Source organism: Ipomoea triloba, chromosome 10, assembly GCF_003576645.1.
Source record: "Ipomoea triloba cultivar NCNSP0323 chromosome 10, ASM357664v1".
Taxonomy (NCBI): Eukaryota; Viridiplantae; Streptophyta; class Magnoliopsida; order Solanales; family Convolvulaceae; genus Ipomoea; species Ipomoea triloba.
In genome coordinates this window covers 10561817-10586577 of record NC_044925.1, presented here as the reverse complement: position 1 = coordinate 10586577, position 24761 = coordinate 10561817, and the positions used below count along the sequence as shown (strand labels likewise).

Here is a 24761-nt window from a genome sequence, read left to right as displayed (position 1 = left end):
TTCCTTTTGTTCCTTCCATTTATGTCCTTCTGAATCTGTTGCACTCGATAATGACTGGCAGCACTACTATAGGCCTCGTTTAGGGTCTGGAACGTCAATGCAGATACAAACTTTTGTGTCTCAAAATTCAGTCCGTTAATAAACTTCTCGGCCTTCCTAGGCTCATCCGGAACTAAAGCAGATGCAAATCGCACTAGTGCCAAGAACTTAGCATAATATTCTTGAACTGTCATGCTTCCCTGTCTCAAGTGTAGGAATTCATCATATTTGGCCATCTTGACATGGGCTAGGTAAAATCTTCCTCTCATCTCCTCCTTGAAAGTCTCCCAACCAAAGTTGGGTTGTTGGCGTAGTACCGGTCCAACATTAGCCCACCAGTTGCCAGCCTCCTGCTGAAGGTAATAGGCAGCCGTGTCCACTCTATGTTCCATCTGGCAATTAACGGCATCAAACAGCTTATCAAATGTGCGGATTCAATCTTCCATGATGATAGGATCCTCTTGCCCCAAGAAGTTTGGTGGATGGCGTGCTGCCACACGCTTAGCCACGTCATTTCCATTCTGATTTTGAAGTAGCGCATTTTCCAAGGCTTAAGTCAATTGAGTCAACTGTTGCAATCCATGGGCCGGCTCAACGTTAGTAGGGATATCATTTCCTTGAGCATTTTGTCCCTCAACATTCCTTCTTGGCGGCATAGCGATTTTCTACATAATAACGTGCATTCTTGTCACTAACACTTATCTAAGGGTATCTCTTACCCTACAAATTCTATACACAAATAGGCACATAGATACAAAATGTAGGTAAATCTTCCAAGTTTCTTGCTGTTTTTACTCAAGTCTTTAACAAATAAAAAAAAACAAAAAGAAATAACCACTTGTCTAGCAACCAAGGACTCACCAGAAGGATGCACACCTTCAAGGTGCAATAGCCACAGTTTTCTTTTCAAAATATTCACACTAACGATAAGTGAATTCTCAAATCAACACAATCACAAAGCTTTGCAAATTTGCACACTATGTCATCAAGGTATCATATCTTCAAAGAATTAGTCACATGCGAGTATTATCAAACACAATTAATCACTCCAGTCATATATTGTCAATTACCAAGGAAAATATAATGAAACTCACATTCTCACCACGGTTTCTTAGGTCTCATCATCTTGATTTACCCTATCACCTAGGAAATCTTCAAATCTTAAGGCCTTAACCTCAGTCAATCCTATTTCCAATACTCAAGAGTTCACATCTTAAGCTTTGCAGCTTAGTTCCTTATTCCTAAAAGCTCGTAACCTAAGTTTCTGAAATCAGGTTTTCACAACTTAGGCTCTAGGTTGACATAGCCTAACTTAGGCTCTGATACCAACCTGTAACACCCCCGTTTTTAAATTCTAAAACTTACTATTGATAGTACTTCTAAAGATAGAAACTTTCCAAAAAATAGAATTATCTTTATTTAGAAACTAGTCATATTCCAACTGATAAGATAAACAAAAACTCCTCAATACCAAAACCAAATAAGTCTGAATTCAATAAAATCCAAAAGAATACATAAGGATGAAAACTACGAAATCTACTATAAGCGCGCTCTCAGCAGGCCATCTAATCAATCACCTGTGAACCACAAATAAAAGAGACACAAAACAATGGAATTAGCAAAACCTTGCTAAGTAAGGTTTACTCCACCCTGTAAAACAAATTTAATACAATATATAGCCACACTTCCAAATTAATTAGCCATAAAGCTTTATAGGACTCAACTTCAATATAACCATTTACTTCCCATCACAATATTCTTAAAGATTTCCTCAACACAAACTTAAGAGAAACATAATCATTTTCACAAGTAATACATTTCCTTAGCATTTTTATAGAAAGTATGGAAGAATACCAAACAATGGGCATGGTCTGAATTATTAAGCCCTAGTAGACAGTAATAACTCTACTGAACACTACGCAAGAATCCCATTTAATCTCAAATAATGGGCAGGGTCTTAATTAATAAGCCCTAGTGAACAATACTCACTCTACTGAACACTACACAAAAATCTCATTTAAGTGTAATAGAACTAATACCTTAAGTGTGCACACCCCCAATGGGTTTCCAAATCCAATGGGTAGTAACTAGTCCTAGTAGTGATGATACGTTTCTAATGACTACTACTCAACAAGGTAAATTCCCTAGTGGTAGACTCAGCTAACCACTCCTCATAATAACATAACCAAATATCGTATGGAGACAGGATATGTTTCTACTTCTCGTTACACAACCAACTGGGTATTAACCCAAGTATCCAGAATTTCATAACAGGATACTACATATCTTATAATTCATTAAGGGCATCACAACCCAACCAAACCTTTTATCCTTCATCTTTATAAAATAATAATAATAATAACAATAATAATAATCTTACTCATATAACACTCCAAAACAGTAAGTTTTCAAAATGCAACCATAAGCACAATAGCCAACAAAACATAGAGTACTAATAACACCCCATTGAACTTCATATACAACTAGGTGTGTTTCTCAACATAACTATGTGACTCCCATTAACACACTTGAAACCAATATATATATATATTCACATGATCCAAATAAGAATTTCTCAATGGCTCAACAATTAACAAGACACACAATAAGCTGAAATTGACAAAAATTTCAGAATTCATGATCAGGATTGCAGAATTTTCTGAGGAAAATCGGTAGCACATCTTAACACGAAATTTTCCAGACAACAACAGAATTGAGTAATTTTTTTTCCTTTTCAAGCACAATAAATTAATAATATAGCATCCATACACATAAACAAGGAAGAATACATATGTTTACAGCGTGAAAGTAAGTTTTTGATGGACATAAACACTTAGTTGGATTCGTAAAACCCACAAAACCCTTGAACTGAATCCTACGATCGCTCCTCTGCAAACCCTCCTTCTAACCGAGCATTCACATAAATAAAGGAAATATAGATAAGCATATAATCACAGAGAATTTACCCCAAACAAAACTAAATAGACTTACGAACCGAATTGAGAAGAAGAAGTGAGAATTGATCGTGTTGGCCAAAGATGACGATTGGGAACAAAAAGATGGATTCGGCTGATGATAAAGAAGAATGGCAGCGTCAGCTGCTGACTAGGGAATTGAGAAACAAAGTATAAGGTATCTAGGTTTGTTTTTCTTATCCTTAAGCATATATACGTATTAGCATACAACCCATATTTTTATATAGAAAATAATTAAAGAATTTAGGAATTAGTAATTATTAAACTTAAGCATATATATTAACACTAGTTTTATACGCGCATTGCGCGAATGGGTTAATGCCCAATGTTTATATTTAAATAAATATTTGAAAGTATATCGATGCAAGATTATATAGGAGAAGTTTATATATGGGTAATTGAATGTCGTATTTTTTTATTTAAATATCTAACTCAAAGTATATGAATCCAAGATAATATAGAAAATTCATTATAATTATTACTAAAATAAATGTTTGCAACCTTGTAAAATTGATAGTCTAAATATTTGGTCTAAAAATGATAGTCTAAATAAATACTTACTTTTAATTTGAATTTTTCTAAGTGTTCTTAATTCTCTTTTGAGTAACATTGTCATTGTCTTCATCTTGACTATTTGTTCTCTTCCTTTTTGTTGGTAGTGTGTTATTTGCAATTCGGTTATTGTTGGTAGCATAGATGACAACGTCATGCAATCAGATTATGATATAAGAGCTATGAACTTTCCTTTAAGTGTTCTGCTTGGGGTTTATTTGGTTTAATCATTATTGTTGAATGAGTTATTGTGGATAAAGAAATCCCTAGTTTAGGAAAAAAGATTAAATAAATTAATAAAATTTTGAAAATTTAAAATATTATGTATTTCAAAGATATTAAAATGTAGTTTATCGCTTCAATTTGATGAGTAATGGGTTATTTGAGTACATTCATTGTCAACAAATCCCCCGAGTAGTTAATATGATTGGTTTCAAACTATTCTTTTTTATTTTTTTCATGGTATTAAAGAAATACATATGTATCATTTTTTGGTGTAACTACTAATTTATTTAATTCAATAAGAGTAAAATAGAGTGATTCCGCTTCAATTTGTTGGGTTATTTTAAATTTTTTTTCATAGTATTAATAAAATACTTGGTAAATAAATATATAACATTATTTTGTACTATAACTTTGATATTTAATTACAAGATATTGTAAAAATAAGATAATGGACAATGTAATGAATATCAATTGATAAATTTGAATGTAAAGAATCTTTGGATGAGAGAAAATAAAGACAATATAACTAATGAAATTATTTATCTTATTTAATTTAATTTTTTGATAATGAATATTTTTTTCAAAGAAAGGTATTGTAGACACATAATTCTAAATTAAAGAAATACATATGTATCATTTTTTGTTGTAGCTAATAATTTATTTAATTTAGTAAGAGTAAAATAGAGTGAGAAACTTAATTATGTCAAATTTGATTGAGATGAGGTTCGAACCTAAGACCTTTCTTATAGAAATTAATGGGTAAGTTAAAAGTTAACGAAATATTAACGGAGAAGAGAATATTTTACGGAAAACTTAACGGATAATCATAAAAGTAAGGTTAAATTAGGTAATCTCTATTAATAATATTAATCTGAATTATCTTAACCATCTATTTGATTAAATAATTCATCTGAACCATCCATTTGATTAAATAATTTGACCGTCATTTTTTCTACCCATTTTAGGCCTAACTCTCTTTGGCTCTTATTAGTATAGTAGATATGTACATACGTACTCTATATATTAGTATATATACATATGTATCATATATATATATAATTAGGAATTAGTTATTATATTAAGTTTAAGAATAAAATAATAGTAGATTAGTTGACTAGTCTCAAATAATTTTGGGTCTCATAAGTATAATAATAAGTTAATATAATTATAAATTATATAATAATAAATTTTATTTATATGCATGTTAAAAATAATAAATAATACTAATTAAAAATACCGGGTATCACAGGACTAGTCACAAGCTTAGGATCATTCGCCATCACAAGTATATCATCAACATAAACTAGTAGGTATACACAAGCAGAATCTTGAGAAAAATAGAATAATGACACATATGTTTTGGATGCTATGAACCCCACGGAAAGTAAGAATGTATGCAAACGAGTAAACCAAGACCTAGGGGCTTGTTTTAAAACATATAAAGATCTTTTTAACAGACACACATGATCAGGTAATTGAACATCAGTACGACCAGGCAAATTGTCGCATCTAAACAGTTTCAATCAAGTTACCATTCAAGAAAGTATTATGAATATCAAGCTGTCTTATAACCCAACCAGAAGAGACAACCAAACTCAAAAGCAACCTGACAGTGGTTGGTTTAACAACTGGGCTGAATGTATCAAAAAAGTCCTGACCAGGTACCTGATTAAACCCTTTAGCCACTAACCGACTAACTATGCTTTATGCCTCTCTATCAAACCATCAGCTTTCTGTTCGTACGAAAAACCCATTAGCCAATTATATTCATACATGGACGTGGAGGAACAAGAACCCAAGTGTGGTTGTGTATAAGAGCATTGAATTCCTGGTCCATTGCCTCACGCCATTGAGGAAATTTGACCGCTTGAGTGTAGCACGTGGGTTCAGAAGGACAGACCTGAGCAGACAGAGCAGTGAGAGGCACCACAGACTGACTTCTAGTAGCCATGGCAGGAGTACGAACCGTCGGCCTAGTGGACCGTCCTCGTGGCCGTCTTCTTTGACGTGTGGGAACAACAGTGGCGGTAACAGCCTCAGATGGTTCGGGCATCTCTGGTGCAGCGGTGGTGGCATGTGGCACATGAAGAACAGACTTAGCCCAAGGACGCAACTCATTAGAAAGACACCATGGCACAGTATTACGCTCAAAAGGAAACACCTGCTCATCAAACTTCATATGTCTGCAAACATATATTTTGTTAGTATGTAAATCCATGCATCTATACCCCCTAAAAGACTCTGGGTAACAAAAAAAGACACATAGAGAAGACTTGTAAGACATTCTATGACGATTATAGGGACGCAAGTGAGGGTAACACAAACACCCAAACACACGTAGGAAAGAATAGGATGCAGGAGACTTATGCAGCACACGATGACGACTAGAATTGTGTAAGACACTAGAAGACCATTTTATTAATCAAGTAAACAGCAGTTTCAAAAGCATAATCCTAGAAACAAGAGGGAACAGACGCACGAGCCATGAGTGTAAGACCTGTCCTAACAACATGTTTGTGTTTTCGTTCAACTTGACCATCTTGTTCATGTGTATAGGCACAGGACTGCCTATGATTAATCCCTAGCTGAACAAACAAGGAACGTGACTTCTTGAATCTAGCTCCTAGATCAGACTGTATAGCTTTAATTTTACGATTGAGCGAACGCTCAACTAAAGCACGAAATTGGTCAAATATAGCATACAAATCATATTTTAATTTCTTAGGGAAGAACCAAGTGTAACGAGAATGGTCATCAACAAAAAGAACATAGTAGCGATAACTAGTAGAAGACATCACAGGAGCTGGTCCCTAAATATCAGTATATATTAAATCGAGAATATTCGAACTAACAAAATCAACACGTGGTAATGGGAAATGTGCAGATTTACCCAACTAACACGCTGAACACAAACGACAAGTACAACGATTATTACTATTCGAGCTAATAACAGAACAAAAAGGAAGAATACGACTCAAAACTTTCTGATGAGGATAATCCAAGTGATCATGCCACACTAATGAGGAAGCACGACAAAGAAAGAAGGGTGAAACTAAAAAAAGAATCCCCTCGTAGAAGAATCGCCTTGTAAAAGAGCTAAGCTTGAGGACTAGACTGCGAAACAGGTAACGTGTATAATCCTCCTAAACTACTGCCTCGTAGAAGAATCGCCTTGGTGTTGATATCATTCACAACAAAGAAAGAAGGGTGAAACTATAAAAAGACACTATTTTTTGTAGCGAATTTCTGCACAAATAACAAAGACGAGGACAAATTGGGAACATGTAGAATATCATACATTTTAAAGAATCTAGATGGGGTAATAAAAGATACATGTTCTACACGACTAATATGCAAACCCTTACCATCACCAACCCGCAATGTATCATCACCAGTGTACTCCTCGGATGTGGACAAGGCAGCAATATCTGGAGTAGCATGGTTTGTAGCTCTAGTGTCAGGAATCCACAAATGAGAATTAGATTGAATATTAGGGGTACCTTTCGGATAGGTTAAGTTGGCTTGAGGACGTGAAACGTAGGAATAGCAGGAGGGTGCACTGTGACCAAATATACTGCATAGCTGACATCGCGGCTACTAGCCTAAATTGTGACCAACACGGCCTCGCATTCGGCCACCACGCTGTCTACCACCACGCTGCACACCAACACCGCCCTCACCAGACCAAGATTGAGAACCACTGTGCTGCCGTCCACCACGCCAGGAACGACGACCCTGCTGTTGTCCACCACGTTGAGTCGCAAACGCAGGCGGCGCCGGGATTGCACCACCATAACCGACGCCGGCAACCCATTCATGAGCCCCTAGTAGATCGGCAAGCTCCTGGAAAGTTGCAGGTTGCCCTCGAATAGCCAATGACGCTGTTAATGGAACATACTCTGGCCGAAGACCCTTGAAGACGTAGAGATTTTGCTCATCCAAAGAAACCGGTCGGCCGGCGAGAGCGAGGTCTTCAACGATCACCTGTGCTCGGGCAATGTAATCCGCAATGGAGGAGTCACCTTGGCTAAGACCGTGAAGCTTCCCTAGGAGATGTAAAACTCGAGAACGTGAGGACGACACTAGGGAACGCTCGACGGATAGCCACACTGCCTAAGACGTTTTGCGACCAAGGGCGTGATGCATGACCTCCAATGAGAACGAAGAGATCAGCATGCTAAGAACGGCTTGATCCTGTCTCACCCATGTGGCGTATAATGGATTAGGTTGAGGAGCTATATTGTTATCGCTGGTAAGAAGAAGAACAGATGGACAAGGGTTAGTTCTATCAACAAACCCCATGAGATCATGCCCTCGAAGAAACGGTATAACCTGAGCCCTCCAAAACAAAAAGTTTTTATTCGTTAATTTGATGCTAATGAAGTGATACGCAATGGAAAGAAAAGAAACGGCGAAAGAAACCGAGGAAGAAATAACTGCATCTAAGACGGTCCGTACTGAAAAATTAACAGATCCGTCAGCCATTAGGAAGGAAACCTAGGCTAACTGATAGCAGATGAGAATGTAATGTTTGTATTTAATAGAGTTTAATGATTACAATAGAAGTGAATAAGGATATATATACAAGAGGAGTATCAAGTAGACTAGAATTAATAGTCCTAGTGTAACTCAAATACATAGAGTCTTAATAGAATGAAACTAAACTAACAACTATCCTGCCAAATGAAAATAAACAATATATAAAAATAAATTAGGCCACGAAGATATCTAATAGAGATCCAACCAACCACGACGACAAATCGACCATTTCAATCCACAACCAATCATCAGCAACAAGAAAGTCCCCAAAGCATGCCAAATGGACCAAACCAAACTATAGCAACATAGTGAATAATCAACATAAAGTTGTTGGGGAATAAAGCAAGAAAAAATTTTGTAGTAGAACTACGTTGATATAGGCTGGAACGGACCAAAGAGAGAAAGAATAAGGAAATTTGTGTCGTGCACTCAGCACTCAACACTACTATAAAAGCAATTTTCAAATACTGTGTGGTCTTTAAAGCTCGGTATGCTTCCGACTGGTAACATAAGCCTATTGCGATTAACCGACACAATTAATACGCAGGTAGAACCTGACTCACTATGCTTGGACGTGAGAGAAGAGAGGAAGAAGGGAAGGATTTTGAGGTGTATTTTGAGAGCACAGGGGAAACGGGTATATACAGTCTTCAACATAACTGTCCTTATAATCCCAGCCACAATCAAACGCTCATATAGCATAATAGACGCGATCAATAGGCTATGAAAATTAAAGAAATTATTCTGGCTGCAAAAAATAATTCTTTAAAAGGTGCCACAACACACCTCGCATGTGTGTGAACCTCGAGCGGGGGCAGTGCGTGCGTGGGATTCCTCCTTTCTTTCCCTACATAATATTTCAAGCTTCCAAAAGGGTTGGTACTTAAAAGGGGGGAAAATTTCTCCTTGGAAAGCAATGTGGGACAAGATCTATTAAGAAACTACACCATTTTGAATGTCGTATCCAACAATCCCCCTCACATTAAAAAAGGTGCAGGAACGAATGATGTGTGAGTAAAACACAAGAGCTGACATTAATGCTAGTATTAAACTTGAACTGACACGTAGTGACTTGAGTAACTTTCTTCTCAAGAGTGAATTATATCGTGAACTCATCAAGAAGTGTGTAGTTTTTAACTCAGGTGCACACATTAGCCCTTAATATGCAGGTTCTACGGAAGTCAAACTCTTTGACCTTGAGGTCTACCTCTGTGTAGAACACTTATTTAAGAACATCTCATGTTCAGTTTCATATGGGTATGTAAGTCTTTTCATGATTTTGTTTGACCACGAATGTGGTATCCATTATGAACTCCTTATCTTACGGATTTTAAACTCATCTCCCTTGATGTGTTAAGGATGGCCTTTCTATTTAGACCTTTTGTGAGAAGATCTGCAATATTCGTCTCAAACTTCACATATTTTAATGTGAGTACCCCATTCACAATCAACTGCCTTAAAGACTCATGTCTGACTCTTATGTGCCTTCTCTTTCCATTATAGACACTATTCTTTGCCACACATATAGGAGTTTGTGAATCACAATGTATGGGCACAGATGGTGTTTTACACCCCCACAATGGCACGTCTGCCAGGCCAGTAGGTTTCTCAGTCACTCGGCTTCTTGCCTAGCTAGATCAAGAGCTATAAATTTTGCCTCCATTGTCGATCTAGCTATACATGATTGCTTGGTGGATTTCCATGATCTTGTTGCTCCACACATAGTGAACATGTAACCACTAGTGGAGCTGACATCATCATTGTCATTGACCCAATTTGCATCGCAATACCCCTCTAGGATTGCAGGAAATCCAACATAGTGAAACCCCTAGTCAATCGCGCATCTTAGGTGGCGCAACACTCGTCTTAGTGCATGCCAGTGAGCTTCACTTGGGTTATGTGTGTACTGACTGAGTCTATTCACTGCAAGAGCAATATTAAGTATGTTATAGTTCATTAAAAACATCAAACATTCGATTATTTTCGCATACTCTTCCTTAGACACTCCTGTCTCTATAGTTTTTTGATAGTTTTACACTAGGATCATATGAAGTTTGAGTCGGGGTCACCTCGAAGCTAAGCTATCAAATTTCTTTGATAACTTCTCTGTGTAGTGACTTTGTGATAACTTGTAGCCATTTTCTCCTTTTATGACTTTTACTCCAAGTATCACATCGGTTTTCCCCATATCCTTCATGTCAAACCTATCACATAGAGACTTTATAAACTAAATATATAAAAATAAATAAGGCCACGACAATATCTAATAGAGAGCCAACCAACCACGATGCCAAATCGGCCATTTCCAATCCACAACCAATCATCAGCAACAAGAAAGCCTCCAAAGCATGCCAAATGGACCAAACCAAACTATAGCAAGGTAGTGAATAATCAAGATAAAGCAACCCACCAAGCTGCAACAGAAAAATCAAGCAAATGCACCCTCACAATCCTTAATACATATGTCAACCCCATTTTTAACAAGTGGGCAACTATCAACAGACTTTATGCTTTTTCTTACCGATTTCCAACTATAAGTAATTAAAAATTCTGCCTTGGAGCCTTATGAATTCAATCATACCACCCTGTCCAATATTCTTACAAGTTTTATTCTACACCGACATTCTTCCTATTTCTAGAATAGCGTGTTTGCTATAGAGCGACACCATTTTCTAGGCTTTTACCAACTACATTTGCAGGAAACTATGAAGAAATAGCCGCGAGACCTGGAGTTTCTGGAAATGAGCCTTTACCTGTGGCTGTTAGGACTAGGCTAGGTTATTACTTTACTACTAGTACCGACGTTAAGAGCTTATTTAAAAGGTAAAAAGGCACATAAACCCACATAGGCATAACTACGATTTGATTCGAATCGAACCATTTACTGTAAAAATCGAGTCGGACCTAAAGTCATATGGATGATTCTGCTTCTATAACATCAGGCCGTTTCCAAACCTAAAAAAAAAAAAAAAAAAAAAAAAAGCATTTATAAAAGCCTTGGCCACAGGCTTTGCCGCATGCTTTCAATTTCATATTTAAGGTTTTTATATTGCATAAACTTAAAATTCAAAAGTATGGTTCTAGGCCCTTAATAATTTATAAATGTTTCTAATTTAATTTGATAATCTGTTAAATTTAAAATATCTTATTACATTTATTTTTGCAATTATATTAAAGTAGTTTATCTATTTTTCAATTATTTGAATTAAAACCTAGTTCAACAAACCACATATCATAAAACAATATATTTTGGTTATTTTTTTATTTTTCTAATTTAACTTTAAAATGTAAATATTTGATGTAACTATTTTTTTAAAAAAATTTCATAACGAAAACATGATTGAATTTGGACTATTTTAAAAAGATTAAAAGAATTTTACAGGTTCAAACTGGAACCGCCAGTTCGAAACCTTCCTAAAAAATTCCGATTCCAATTTATAATATTTTGAAATGGAAAACCAACAATTTGAAATAGGAACTTAACTGCGGTCACCCTGGCAAATTATTGTGTGGACCATGGTCCACATAGTTTTGTGGACCATGAATGCAATATACATTTTTAATAATATACTTAAAACATATTATTTGTGTACTGAATATACATTATTTGATAATATTAAAAAAATCATTTATTTTTAATGGAATAATGATTAGATCACCCCTTGGGCCCGCCACCATAGAATGCACACAACATAATCTGTCCCAAAACACAAGTGAGTCAGCAAAGAAAATTAAAACAAATAGCACGCTAGCCGAAGCCGATACGCAAATGGCACATGGGCCTCGAAAGACATCAAGAGAAAGAACATACAAAAGAAAAAACACCATAGTTGAACAAAGTGAGCCCAAAAGCTCTACAATTTTTGGCAAATAACTGGCTATCAACAGACTTGATTTGCCTTAGCTTTACTGGTTGCTGTTTAAGTCAGGCTCTGACATCTTAAAGCTATAATTCCATTTCTAGCAAACGAATAACTATAAACGGATTTGAGAAGTCTTTATTAACCACCATTTGGGCCGAATTAAGGTACCACTTAACCGTTGGTAACAACTGATTAGGATTAATTCCTCAAAGTATCCCAGTGTACTACAAGTGTATGTAAAGTATGAAATCCAGGGAAGAATTTAGGCCAAAATCCACTCTTTATTCCTTATTCTTCAGTAATGTAGAGAGAGTAGGGAGAATGGCCTTGGAGTCTTCTTTAGAGAGAGAGAGTGGAGAGAGGAAAAAAGTCCCCAACAACAAGGGCCCAAGTCCCTTTTATAGTAAAATACGCCCGCCATACGTATAGTACTCATAGGGCCGTATCCCCGGAGTATATTCCCTATCAACTAGCCCCCCAGTCCGAGCCCTGACGTCGAGTCAAACAAGGGAAGGGTCGGGCTGGAAGACTGCCCTTACCGTTCGCGACTCACGTTAGTTGCCTCGTTAAAAACCTTGGGCTAAGAAATTAATCCTTATCAAATGGCGCCATCTGTGGGAAGTCCGCAACAAAAGGCCCCGTTTCCGATTCGCATTTTCTCGAGCTCAACAGAAGATATTGTTCCCATGAACCAGCTTATCAGAGATCAATCTTTTGTCTCCGATGGGATCTTAGCCCTAATACCCGGACAACCACGCGATTCTCATGGCATCCCTCACTGTAGAAGCACTAACAACAAATTCTGGATGCATGCAGAGAGATAGGAAAGAACCTAAAATGGCTGGAGTGCATACAAGGAGTAGCAGCGAAAACGGTGACTTTAGGGACAAAAAAAAACCCCTTTTCCGATCCAAGAAAGCTCACCATCAACGCCACCGCTGGGAGCCTAGCCGTTGCCGCATCTTGGCGCTGCCACAGTTGCAATCCTCCACTGCCACGACCTCGGTGACTATTCACCTTCAAATCGTTGGCGAGTGCTGGATCCGCCAAAACTGATGCAGGCAGGCTAATTTTTAACTCAAATCCGCAACTATAAGCAAACTGATGATGCTCGACTGTCGATCACCGCATCCACAACCATCCCTGAACGTACTACCCCGCTGCTACCATGAAGCGGAGACCCCACGTCTCTTAGCCACGGCGAACTACAACAACCTCCACCGTCATCCTCTCTCTGCTCCAATATGTTTGACAGCCAATGCGCGTCTCTGGGAGGCGTATACACCAGAAAGCAAAAGCAATGAGATTTGGCTTGCCACTTGGATTGCATGCAAAAGGAATATAATTCAAGAACTGAAGGTGGGCTGGAGTATTGGGAGTGTAAGTGGCAACCAATTTGAAGAAGAAAATGAAAGCTAAAGCTGGAAGTGGCTTGGGAAAAACATAAAAGCAAAAAGAAGAAATGAGGATGGGCGGTTGGTCTGCTAAGCTTCGCCCGACCACCATCGCCATCCACGATGTTCGCCGGAGGAAGCTGCTTCGCCGCCACCACCATCGTCCCCTCCCTCTCTCTCCGTCACCGCCACCTGCTGTGGGTATTCCTTGGCAGTCTTCTTTGGTTGGTGGATATGGGCGACATTCATGTTAGTGGTGGATACAGGCGGTGGGCATGGCTGCAAGTTCGGTAGTGGACACTTGGATTGCATGGATTTGGATGGGTCAATAGTGGTGGTGATCTCGTTGGACCTCTCAAAAGCTGGCAGCTTTGAGCAAAATAGTGGAAAATGCCTAGAGCAAAACTTTTGTAGCCTATAATTTTATTTTATTTTATTTTTGTGTAATATCACATTGTAAAAATTGTATAGCTATAGTTTTGTACCTTAGAAAAATGTACTAGCAATTAAATGTAAATAAGTCCGGTTAGGTTGGTCTATCCACCACCGACATTGTAATCCCGATGTCAGATCTCGGTATAATGAATCACGACGGCGGTCGGGAAAAACGCTATGACGGCGGTCGGAAAAAACGCAACGGGAGTAAGGTGCCCGCTTGGTCCTCGAACCAATCTATTACGACGGCGGTTGAAAAAAACGCTACGACCGAAAAGTCGGAAAAAACTACACTCTTTGCACCAACGAGGAAGAATTACCCTCGTTTACTTTGCTTTGTAAATTGTACACAACCATGTATATAGATTCGTTGTGTGCTAAGTTCGGTTAGGTCGGCACTACCACCACTGGCCCGATTAGGTTGGCATTCACACGATAAGCCCGACACAATATCTCGGCATAAGTCCTACATTGTAGGCAGTAAAGCTCGGTTAGGTCGGCATTACCACCACCGGCGCTTTAAGTCTGATCTGGTCGGCGGCATTGCCACCATCGGCACGGTGACTCCGAGTTCATATCCCGACATTAAACTCTACGAGGTAGGCAATTCAGCCCGCCAGGTCGGCATTCCGCCCCGGGCAACTCGAATCCCTTGATTGGTAAAATCCGATCCCTAAGATCGGTAGAGTTCGGACGACCCTTATAGTCCAAAAGACTGTACTTAAGGTTGTGCTCTTTTTTCCTTAAGCTAAGATTTTTTCCCGCTGGGTTTTTTCTTAGTTAAGGTTTTTAACGAGGCAACCAGCACAGGTCGCAGACTATACGATCAGTTTCCCTAGCTTGAACTCTTCCTCGTTGGCGCTCAAAGTTGTGCTCTTTTTTCCTTGGCTAGGATTTTTTCCCACTGGGTTTTTTCTTAGCCCAAGGTTTTTAACGAGGCAACTAGTGTGAGTCGCGGACCGTAAGGCCAGTCTTCCAACCCGACCCCTTCCTTGTTGACTCGACATCAGGGCTCGGACTGGGGGGCTAGTTGATAGGGAATATACCCGGGTATACGACCCTAAATACGTTATACATATGTTCGGTGTATTGTATAGGGATGGGCCTATAAAGAGGCACTAACCCATCAGGTGAAGGGACTTTTGCCTTTCTCTTCTTCTCTCTAAAGACACTACAAAGGCCTAGCTCTCTTTGCTCTTTAGAGGACTGAAGATTAATTAATAAAGGAGATGATTTGGCCTAAATTCCTGCATTTTACTTCATACTTTACATATCTAAAAACATAATAAGTCTCAATCCAAGTTATACCCCTGGTTTATGTCCGTTTTTTCCGTTAATTTTTGTTGTAACTTATGCTATAAAAGTTGTACTACATAATTTTTTGGACAGAAATATCCCTACCGTTATAATTTCTGTTATCTCTCCACATTATAATTACCATGCACATGCATACACAATATGTTTTCTTACATTCTTCAATGGTAAGTTTGAATTCATTTATATTTTAATTAAATATTACCATAGTTATATTTAATAATTTATCATTTCTATAATTCTTACTTCAATAATATTAATATATATATTAATATATAAACACACTATTATTTAAAAATATTAATATTATAAATGAGCAGCAACATAATGCATTTGCAATTGAATTGAGACAAGATTTTTGGATATCAATCTGTGGAAGTTGTTGAATTGAGATAGTTGAAATCAAGTATTATGTATATCCGTATATGAATATGAATATGAATTTATAAGGGATATATCTCTAATTAGAAGAAGACTATATTCTTTCTCAAAAAGAAAAAAAGAAAAAAAGAAGACTATATTTAAACAAATTTTATTCATTTTCAAAGACAAAAATATTGTAATACAACGTTGAGTACCCTTAAAATCACAGTGGAATATATTCATCACAATGAATTTGAATTTCTTGTATTAATTTCAAATACATACACAACAAAAATTTTACTCGAATATCTATGAAATTTCGCTAACTAAAAAAAAAATGCATTATATTTATTTCAAAATTATTTACTAATTGGGTTTAAATATTGGGCACAAGTCTTCGCGCGTAGAAAAAACTAGTATGGTTATATGTATGAATACAGGAGGATTTAATCCATATCAACAACATTAAGGTTCTTAGACAAAGGTACCACTTAACTGTTAATACCAACATTAAGGTCTACTAAGAATCGTCGTCTCAACAACTCGTCACTTTTAACCCAATGACTTGTTCAAGATGTGAATTATATTTATTTATTTTTTTAAGTTGAATGACCCAATTTCATTTTCATGTATAATTCAATTCAATTGTTAATTTAAACCTTTTTCCAATAAATAAAAATAAATACTTCTTGCTCTGAAGAGAATATATATATATATATATATATATATATATATATATATATATATATTATAAAAATGGGTATTTACTTCAAGGACCTATGGCTACTGACTTCATAATCATAATGAATATTGAAATACCAAAACAACAATTATTCATGGAAATTGCTGTGGATATTCATATTGACACGACGAACATCTTTTGTTGTACCAAACATAATGTGCAGGGACTAAGAGATTATATGCACCATAATATGAGGACGATCTTCACAACCATAAATTGACAAGTAGAATAGATTAGTGAATTTGGTTGTCTTTCATACTGTTCCCTACACTCTATACATGTAAGGGAAGAGGAAAAGGTTATGGATGGAGAAAATAACAAAATTTAGAGCAAATTTGAACTAAAAAGATTGGCATTGATTAGTGAAAGATTCTTTCCAGAGCAGAGCATGCTAAAAACTTTTCATGTTGCATATTCCTCCGAATCAAAAGTAGGGGGATACTCGAGCTCTGTTACCATCCTAATTTTTTCTCCTCCAAAATTTTCTTGCTGCACCTTCATTTCTTTGTAATCTTTAGGAAGCACGTTGCAGTTAATGGTATGCCACACTGGCCTTTCTTCCTGAAAGAGTCTGCCATGAAAATAAAATAGACTGTCAGGGAAACTGGAGAAATGTTGTGTATTGCAAGAAAATGTACATAAAGAGTTAAAGACCAATTCATAATATCCAGAGGGTCTAAGAATAGCATAAAAATAGCATTAGTATAGTGCCAGCAAAAATACTATTATCAAATGATGTTTTTTAGAATACTATACTAATAAATTCAATGTTGTAAAAATCGGCCTAGGCGGCTTAGTCGGCCGACTAGGCGCCTAACTCGGCCGAGTCGGCGCTTAACTAGGCAACTAACCACCTAACATATGCAGTTGACTAGTTTGGGAATTATAACAGTTTAAGAACTCCTAGTCCTGAGTGGGAAAAGTGAAGATGATATACTCGGATTACTTGACCGCCTAGGCGCTCTAGGGGCACCCCACTAGTGCCTAGCGCATTCTGCGACATCAACTAATTGTATACTCCATATTCACATAATTTGCAAGGAAGAACTTTCCTGAGGTGGGGTCAGAGAAATGCAATAAATTCAGAATGGAGAAAAAGTATAGTGCCAGAAAAAATAATATTATTAACTGATGTTTCTTAGCGTACTATATTAATTCTGTACTCCATATTCACACAATTTGCATGAAAGAACCTTTCTGAGGTGGGGCTAAAGAAATGCATTAAATTCAGAATGGAGAAGAATGTTGGAATAGCCAAAATTTTATGAACTTCTCTTAATCAGCATTTATATTAACTACATGACATCTCAAGTGATCATAGAATCTACTTAAAGCCAGTGTTCTTATAACCTAAGCCACACAAAGACCAAGCGGCTACTGGTAACTTGGTAAGCAGTTCTACCGGTTTGGTTACAGTACATAGCTACAGGTGATGGAGATTCCTTGTGTAAAAGCTCAGATATGTTCTCCTTTGTCATTAGCTGTGTGTGTTTCTTTTACTACATCATCACTAGCAAAAGGTTCACCTAGCTCGCAGCAGATCACATTCAAACACAGCCAAAACGTGTACAATATTTCACAAATTCACAACATAGATGAGGACTCCAAAACTTGGTCTCTCCTAGTCCCCTGCGAATTGGTTCATGGAGAAAAGGAAGAGAAGTCTTCATATCATCAGATGATTACATAAAGATCAAGGTCAAAGACCATGATAAAGGTGGTGAGCATAACAATGATGATCTCCAGCATTTGGTGTCGGATGTAACTTTGAATCAAAATTTCCACATTATGATTTAACTACATTCCATTTCCCTGTTTCACATCTCAAACTGTTGAAAAATGCGCGAGGAAATTCAACTGACAAGCATTTGTAGAAATATGAAGGGTTATAGGCTTTCCCTAAGTTGGAAACCTTAGATATCTTTTGCTACTAGTATATATATATGTGTTTGCATGCACACGTCCTCTAGTTTTATACATGAAATAAAAAGTGCTCCTTTCTTCTCTGAATTCAACACAAACAAATGGGATAGAATGAAGAAAACTTGATTGGTGAAGGTCAAGGTTTAGATACTATCATGGTGTGAATGAGTTCAAGAGTTAGCTGGAAACCAGTTCTGCCCAATTTCCTAGGCTTGGCCAGTTTACATATGCTTTGACAATGTCCAGTCCCCTAAAGGAGATAAGATCAGACTTGTAAATAAAAATATGCTCCTTTCCTTCTCTGAACTCAACATAAACAAATGGGATAGAATGAAGTAAAATAACTTGATTGGTGAAGATCAAGGTTTAGATACTATCATGGTGATCAATGAATTTTCAAGTTAGCGGGAAACCAGTTCTGCTCAATTTCCCAGGTTTGGCCAGTTTACATAGGCTTTGACATTGTCTGGTCCCCTAAAGGGGATCAGATCAGACTTAGAACTGCTCTGGTTTAAACCAGTCAGCCTGGTTGGGTTTCAAATCATCAGTGTTGTAAAACTTGGCCTACGCGTCCCTAGGCAGAACCAAATTAGGCAAAACTCACCATTTTAGGTAGTCAGCTAACTAAGCTGACTACTAGGTGTAACCGTCCTACTCGGCCAATTTTTATTTTAGGTTTGTTTCGCTCAGATTCACCTTTGCAGCAGTCCACAGATCACGGTCGGAATTGAAGAATCACAGCACAGCCTGTCCTTCATCCCAGCAAACAGCCATTCAATTGCAACAGCACACCACCATCGCCGCACAATCACAGCAGTTGAGAGCCTGAGACACCACTGCTGATTCACTGTTCAATCATGCTCGACTCTGCAAGCCACACAACTACACCATTCACCGATGGACTTTGCTGTTGTTGATTCTCAAATCTCAATCTTGCAGTTCTCGCCCAAGATTCCAGGTGGCAGCAGACATGTATAGCTTTGCTAATTTCCTCTTGGTTTTTAGCCTTTTACAGTTAAAAATTTAAAAACCCTAGTATTTTAATGGCTGGCAGCTTGATAGTTGTCCTCGGAATTGTATATTTTAATAATTAATTTATTATTGATGCTTTATGTTCCTGACTTCCTGTCTTCCTCCATTAGTGCTATTATTTTCTAAAATAGTATTGTTTTTTATATAGGGCAGTGCCTAGCGATTTTTAAAACCATGAAAATCATTGCCACTAGCAGCAGTCCTTGTAATTCCTCAGGTCTGACCAGTTTACATAGGCTTTGACCATGTCCAGTCCCCTAAAGTGGGTCAGAGCAGACTTAGAACTGGCTCTGGTTTAAACCAGTAAGCCTGGTTGGGTTTCAACCTTCAAACCAGTGCTACTAGCTGCAGTCCTTGCAATTCAAGCCCAAACATAGAAAGATGTCTGAATAGCCTGAAACCAAATGGGCTGCCTCGATTGACATCCCTACTTAACTCCATGCACATACCCCCTCTATATCCACACCCAAAAGAAAGATGTCTTATTTGTTTAGGCCTTTGAACCAAACAAAACAAACAGATATCATTAATCAAACCAGAACTGGCTAAGTTATCTATGGCATATATTATTGCTATCATAACAAAACAAATGGATATCATTAATCAAAGGTAAATCAATATGAACAGGTGTAACTGTGGTAGCATGCATGATACTGAGAATAAGAAAGAGATGCATACGGATGCTTGCAGAGTGTTGGGCATTGAACCGTGAGAGCATACTTGCAGGTGGACAACTCAGTGATGGAACTTATCATAGCTCTTGGCTCTGAGCAGACAAATCGCACCTGAAGGCAAAACTGTTATAAATATTGACCTATACTACTTTTATAAGAAACCAATGTGAAAATCAACTTTATACCTCTGTTTCTCGTGGCTGGTTTGTTAAATCACAGGTAGTTCCATTTATATAATGATGAGCGTGATATCTGCATACATAATTAATCAGTAAAAATAATTCCTGGGGGCAAAGAAAATACTTGAGACCAGTTGCAATCTGTTCCTCAGATTAAACTTCATGTTAAGGGTCTATGTATACGCTAAATAAATTTTTTTACCGAGCTCCTGGTTCACCCATTATTGTTGTATACATACCTTTGTGAGGCATCTTTTGAGCGAGGATCTTTTAATGTAGAAATATCAGACCGGTTCTCATTAGAAGCAGCTGTAGCCTCACTGTCATAGTAACCCAAGACAAATTCTTGAACCACCTATAGAATTCAGTATCAAAGAAACTCAGATTTGGATTTAGTTATAAATACAACAAAAAGCAGCAAATAGGATTCAATAAGAGTGCAAATCACCAAGAAGAAAACTAGAATACAACACTAAAAGGGGTTCCAAACAGAAATGCTATGGCACTAAGCACATTAGAAACTTAAGCAGTAGTTCTACATTATACCACATGCTAGTAAAGTGTGAAATTCTGCTGATGAAATGCTGGGAAAACCATTTCAAGAACAAATGTAATTATTACTTTGGGAACCATTCAGAGGCAAAAGAAGAGATACCTTCTCATCCTCCAAATGAATTTGTCGCAACTTCTTCTGGTAACAAAATTCATATGACCACCATCCCTCTTGCTGGGAGAATTTGACAATGTAAGTTATAAAATAGATGCATAATTGCAGAGAAAATACCTTTAAATTCACAACTTGGTTCATCTATCAAGGTATTCCTTTTCATTTTTGATAAAATTCCTCTTTTTCCCACTTATGGGATAGGAGGGACGTTCTAAATATACTAACCCTGATAAGACATATATCCTTGAGCACTTCTAGTAGCTCATCAGGTGTCTTTAGTTTAATGTGTTTCTCAGTCTCCAAGATCAAGTTGCTTGTATTCTGATGACTGAATAGTTTACTGCTTTTTGAATTATGCACTTTGGGTAGAAAACACAGAAACTTCTCTCCTTTTTTATTTGGCATAACAACAGCTTCCTGATCATCATCCTGTATAACAAAATGTTCAGACTCACCCATCCATTAATGCATCATATAACCAGATCAGTTAAAAAGACACAGTAATATAGTTTTCTTAAAAAAATGCTGTCATGGGAAGGTTGTACTTCTCCATAATCTAAAAGATCAGAATTTTGAGAGGACAAAAATGGCATCTACTACATTCAAGTTGGTAGAACTTACAGGGAGAAAAGGTGAGTCTTCTGGATGAAATTCAATTTTGTATTTAGGTTCTTTAGAGCTTCGACCAAGAGTACCTCCTGACATTAAAGGTCAGAAAATCATAAAATCTGGGCCATCCAAGGTAACTTAATATGAAATATCCAGATTTGATCAAAATGGGAAACATAGACATAACACCTGAAAGTTAGCCAAAACAATGGCTTGCACAATGCAACTGATAAATAGATGAGTAAAATATATTTGGTGTTTGAGCTAATGCAGTAATAGATGAGTAAAATATATTTGGTGTTTGAGCTAGTGCAGTAATGCCAATGTTTCAAGGCTTCAAGCATAAAACCATCAAATTTTCCAAATTCTACCTAGCATTTCATTGTTTATAAACAGTTAGCAATTTCCAAGCACCAAACATTCCTTTAGTCTAGCTTGTCTAAGTCATTAGGATCAGGCAATTACCTCATTTAAAGCATTGAAAATATAGAGAAAAAGCATTCTTCATCCTTTCAAAACCACTTCTATTATAGTGATAAAAAACTAAATAGGAAACGACTTTTAAAGTGAAATCTTCATAAGCCATCAGGCAGCTAGGGCCAAACCTTGATGTTAACAGTAAGCACCCCTAGTTCTTGTCATCCTACCAACATCAACTCTATCTTAAATTCCATTGTTAGCTCCACAGCCTTCAGGTGCTAATGTACTTGCATCACAAATACTCCCAGGTGCTAATGTACTTGCATGGATAACACACATTTCATGCATATTGATGAATGCAATACCTTATTATTTATACAAATACACAATTGAATATGTATAATAGTATTTCTCTAGCAATGGACAGGAATTTAGCGAAAACAAAAATATGAGTGGAGTTCAAAAATTCTTCTTTTCTTCGAAACAAATATCTATATATTAGCAAAAGATTACAGAATGTTTGCAAGATTAAATTTTGGAACCTGTATGAGCAGAGAAGATCTGATCGGCGAAAACAACGCCGTAGAAGAGTGTGGAGGACAAAAGCAAGACACAACTCCAAGCGGAATTCATCTTTATGTGTCTCCTAATTGCAGAATGTAAACCCTAGCGCAGTAGAAGAAGATGCAGGAGAAGTCGACAAGACTGTTGGTGGTTCGCGAACCAGAGGATCTCACAGCACCGTTGTAGAAGTGACGATTGCATAAGAAAATTTGTTATTTATAGTGTGACGTGTAACTTTCATACCTGTCTAAGCGAATGAAAAGGTGCCACATCGAACAGAACATTTTATTTTACAAATTAAAAAGTAAAAATGAACAAACATGTTCTAAATTTTTAAAATGTTGTAAATCTACCGTATTAAAAAGAGTTAATAAACCTTTCCAAAAAAAAAAAAAAAAGTAAGACCTGTATTGGACCTATCATTTTTAACTAATTTTTAGAATTACACTTGATAAAATTGATAGGAAAATGATGAATTTATTAGAATATTTGTAACTGTCATAATATTCAAAATATTTCATAATAATATAAAAATTTAAATTTCAAAAATATTTCATAAAAATTTAAAATTTTGAATACTAATTTTTTTTGGATTACATTTATTTTGGTGTTTGATCTAGGTAATATTTGTTTATCACCATTATTTATCTCACTTGCTTTGCTATACTCCTAAAAATTAATTTTCGCTTGAACTTTGTTCGGTTATTTTTTTTAAACTTATTAATTAAGTACTTCGTATTATTTATTTGTTAAATTATAATTTCACTTATTTTATAAATGATAATTTTGTTTGGTATGATTTATATATATATATAAGGTGTATTTTGTTTTTACAAACTTACTTTTTGAGATCTTGTAGATTTGGACCCACTAAAAATTAAAAGAAATAAAAAAAAATTAGAAAAAAAATTAAATTACTAGTAAGGCTACTTTAAAACATAATCTACTATCAACTATCTACTATATTAATAATAGCTTTTAAAAAAAAGTTAGGCCTATAATCTACTATACTAATAATAGTAAAAAAAAAAAAAGTTAGGCCTATAATGGAGAAAAAAAATGACTGTCAAATTATTAAATCAAATGGATGGTTTAGATTGTGTAGATTTTTATTTTTCATTGAGATTTTCAAATTTATCCTTAATTATTAACTTACTAATTGATTTCAATAAGAAAGGTCTTAGGTTTGAACCCCATCCCAATCAAATTTGCATAATTAAGTTTCTCACTCTATTTTACTCTAATTAAATTAAATAAATTAGTAGGTACAACAAAAAATGATACATATGTATTTCTTTAATTTAGAATTATTTGTATACAATGCCTTTATTTGAAAAAGTTATTCATTATCAATAAATTAAATTAAATAAGATAAATAATTTCATTAGTTATATTGTTTTTATTTTCTCCAATGCAAAGATTCTTACAATCAACTTCATCAATTGAAATTCATTACATTGTCCATTATGTTCTTTTTACACTATCTTGTAATTAAATATCAAAGTTATAATAGAAAATAATGTTATATATTTATTTACCAAGTATTTTATTAATACCATGAAAAAATAAAAAAAATAGTTTGAAGCCAATCATATTAACTACTTGGGGGATTTGTTGACAATGAGAGTATTCAAATAATCCAACAAATTGAAAGTGGGGAACTACCTCGTAATATCTTTGGATTAAGTCATATTTAAAACTAGTATTGTTCCGTGCGATGCACGGATACGTATTATAACTATTGTTGTAATAGTATAGTAAAAATCATTAGACAATTAAATTGTGGTTGTTTAGAGCAAAAGACATTTAAGTACCTTAACTAAGAGTGAATTCCTTTTTTAGCCATACTATTATTTGGGCATTTCCAATTTAGTCCACTTTATTAATTTTTGCCACATTGCGACCACTATTATTTAGCTATTGCGACTTTTAGTCCACCGTCAGATTTTTCGTCAAGTGGCTGTCCAAAACAAGAGTTTTTTTGTCTTTTCATGTTAGTTGGTCTCCTTTACCCTTTCGCTGGGCTTTTGCTGAAGAAAAGATAAAAGAAAACTTAAATTCTTAGTTGGATTGACATGGCAGCATCATCTCTTCTTTCTTCGATCTCCATCCCCCATTCTAGTTTCATAAACACATCTCAAACACTGGGTTTTGTTAACCCATCATGTCACACAACAATCATATCTCAACAAAAGCCTCAATATCATCAATTCTCGTTCTTAGGCAACGTCAGAACCTCCCAGATTACCTCT

The 24761-nt window shown here is 36.2% G+C and overlaps 1 protein-coding gene across 1 annotated transcript; it reads right to left on the bottom strand.

Moving 5' to 3' along the window:
* Window positions 1-16618: 16618 nt before the first annotated feature.
* LOC116032899 (protein OS-9 homolog) lies at window positions 16619-22689 on the bottom strand. The gene is made up of 8 exons (XM_031275638.1): window positions 22488-22689; window positions 21538-21614; window positions 21142-21345; window positions 20905-20976; window positions 20489-20604; window positions 20256-20322; window positions 20075-20181; window positions 16619-17012 (listed from the first exon to the last, which is right to left on the bottom strand). Exons 1-8 carry the CDS (start codon window positions 22576-22578, stop codon window positions 16844-16846), a joined length of 903 nt encoding a protein of 300 aa, XP_031131498.1. The 5' UTR covers window positions 22579-22689; the 3' UTR covers window positions 16619-16843.
* Window positions 22690-24761: the final 2072 nt, after the last annotated feature.

Bases quoted from the DNA above. Each gene is read 5' to 3' on its own strand.
- LOC116032899 (XM_031275638.1), bottom strand. From the start codon at position 22,578: ATGAATTCCGCTTGGAGTTGTGTCTTGCTTTTGTCCTCCACACTCTTC. The intron at 21,346-21,537 runs GTAAGTTCTACC...TTTGTTATACAG, and splicing joins AAGACTCACCTTTTCTCCCT to GATGATGATCAGGAAGCTGT. The intron at 20,323-20,488 runs GTATGTATACAA...TTATGTATGCAG, and splicing joins TCAAAAGATGCCTCACAAAG to ATATCACGCTCATCATTATA.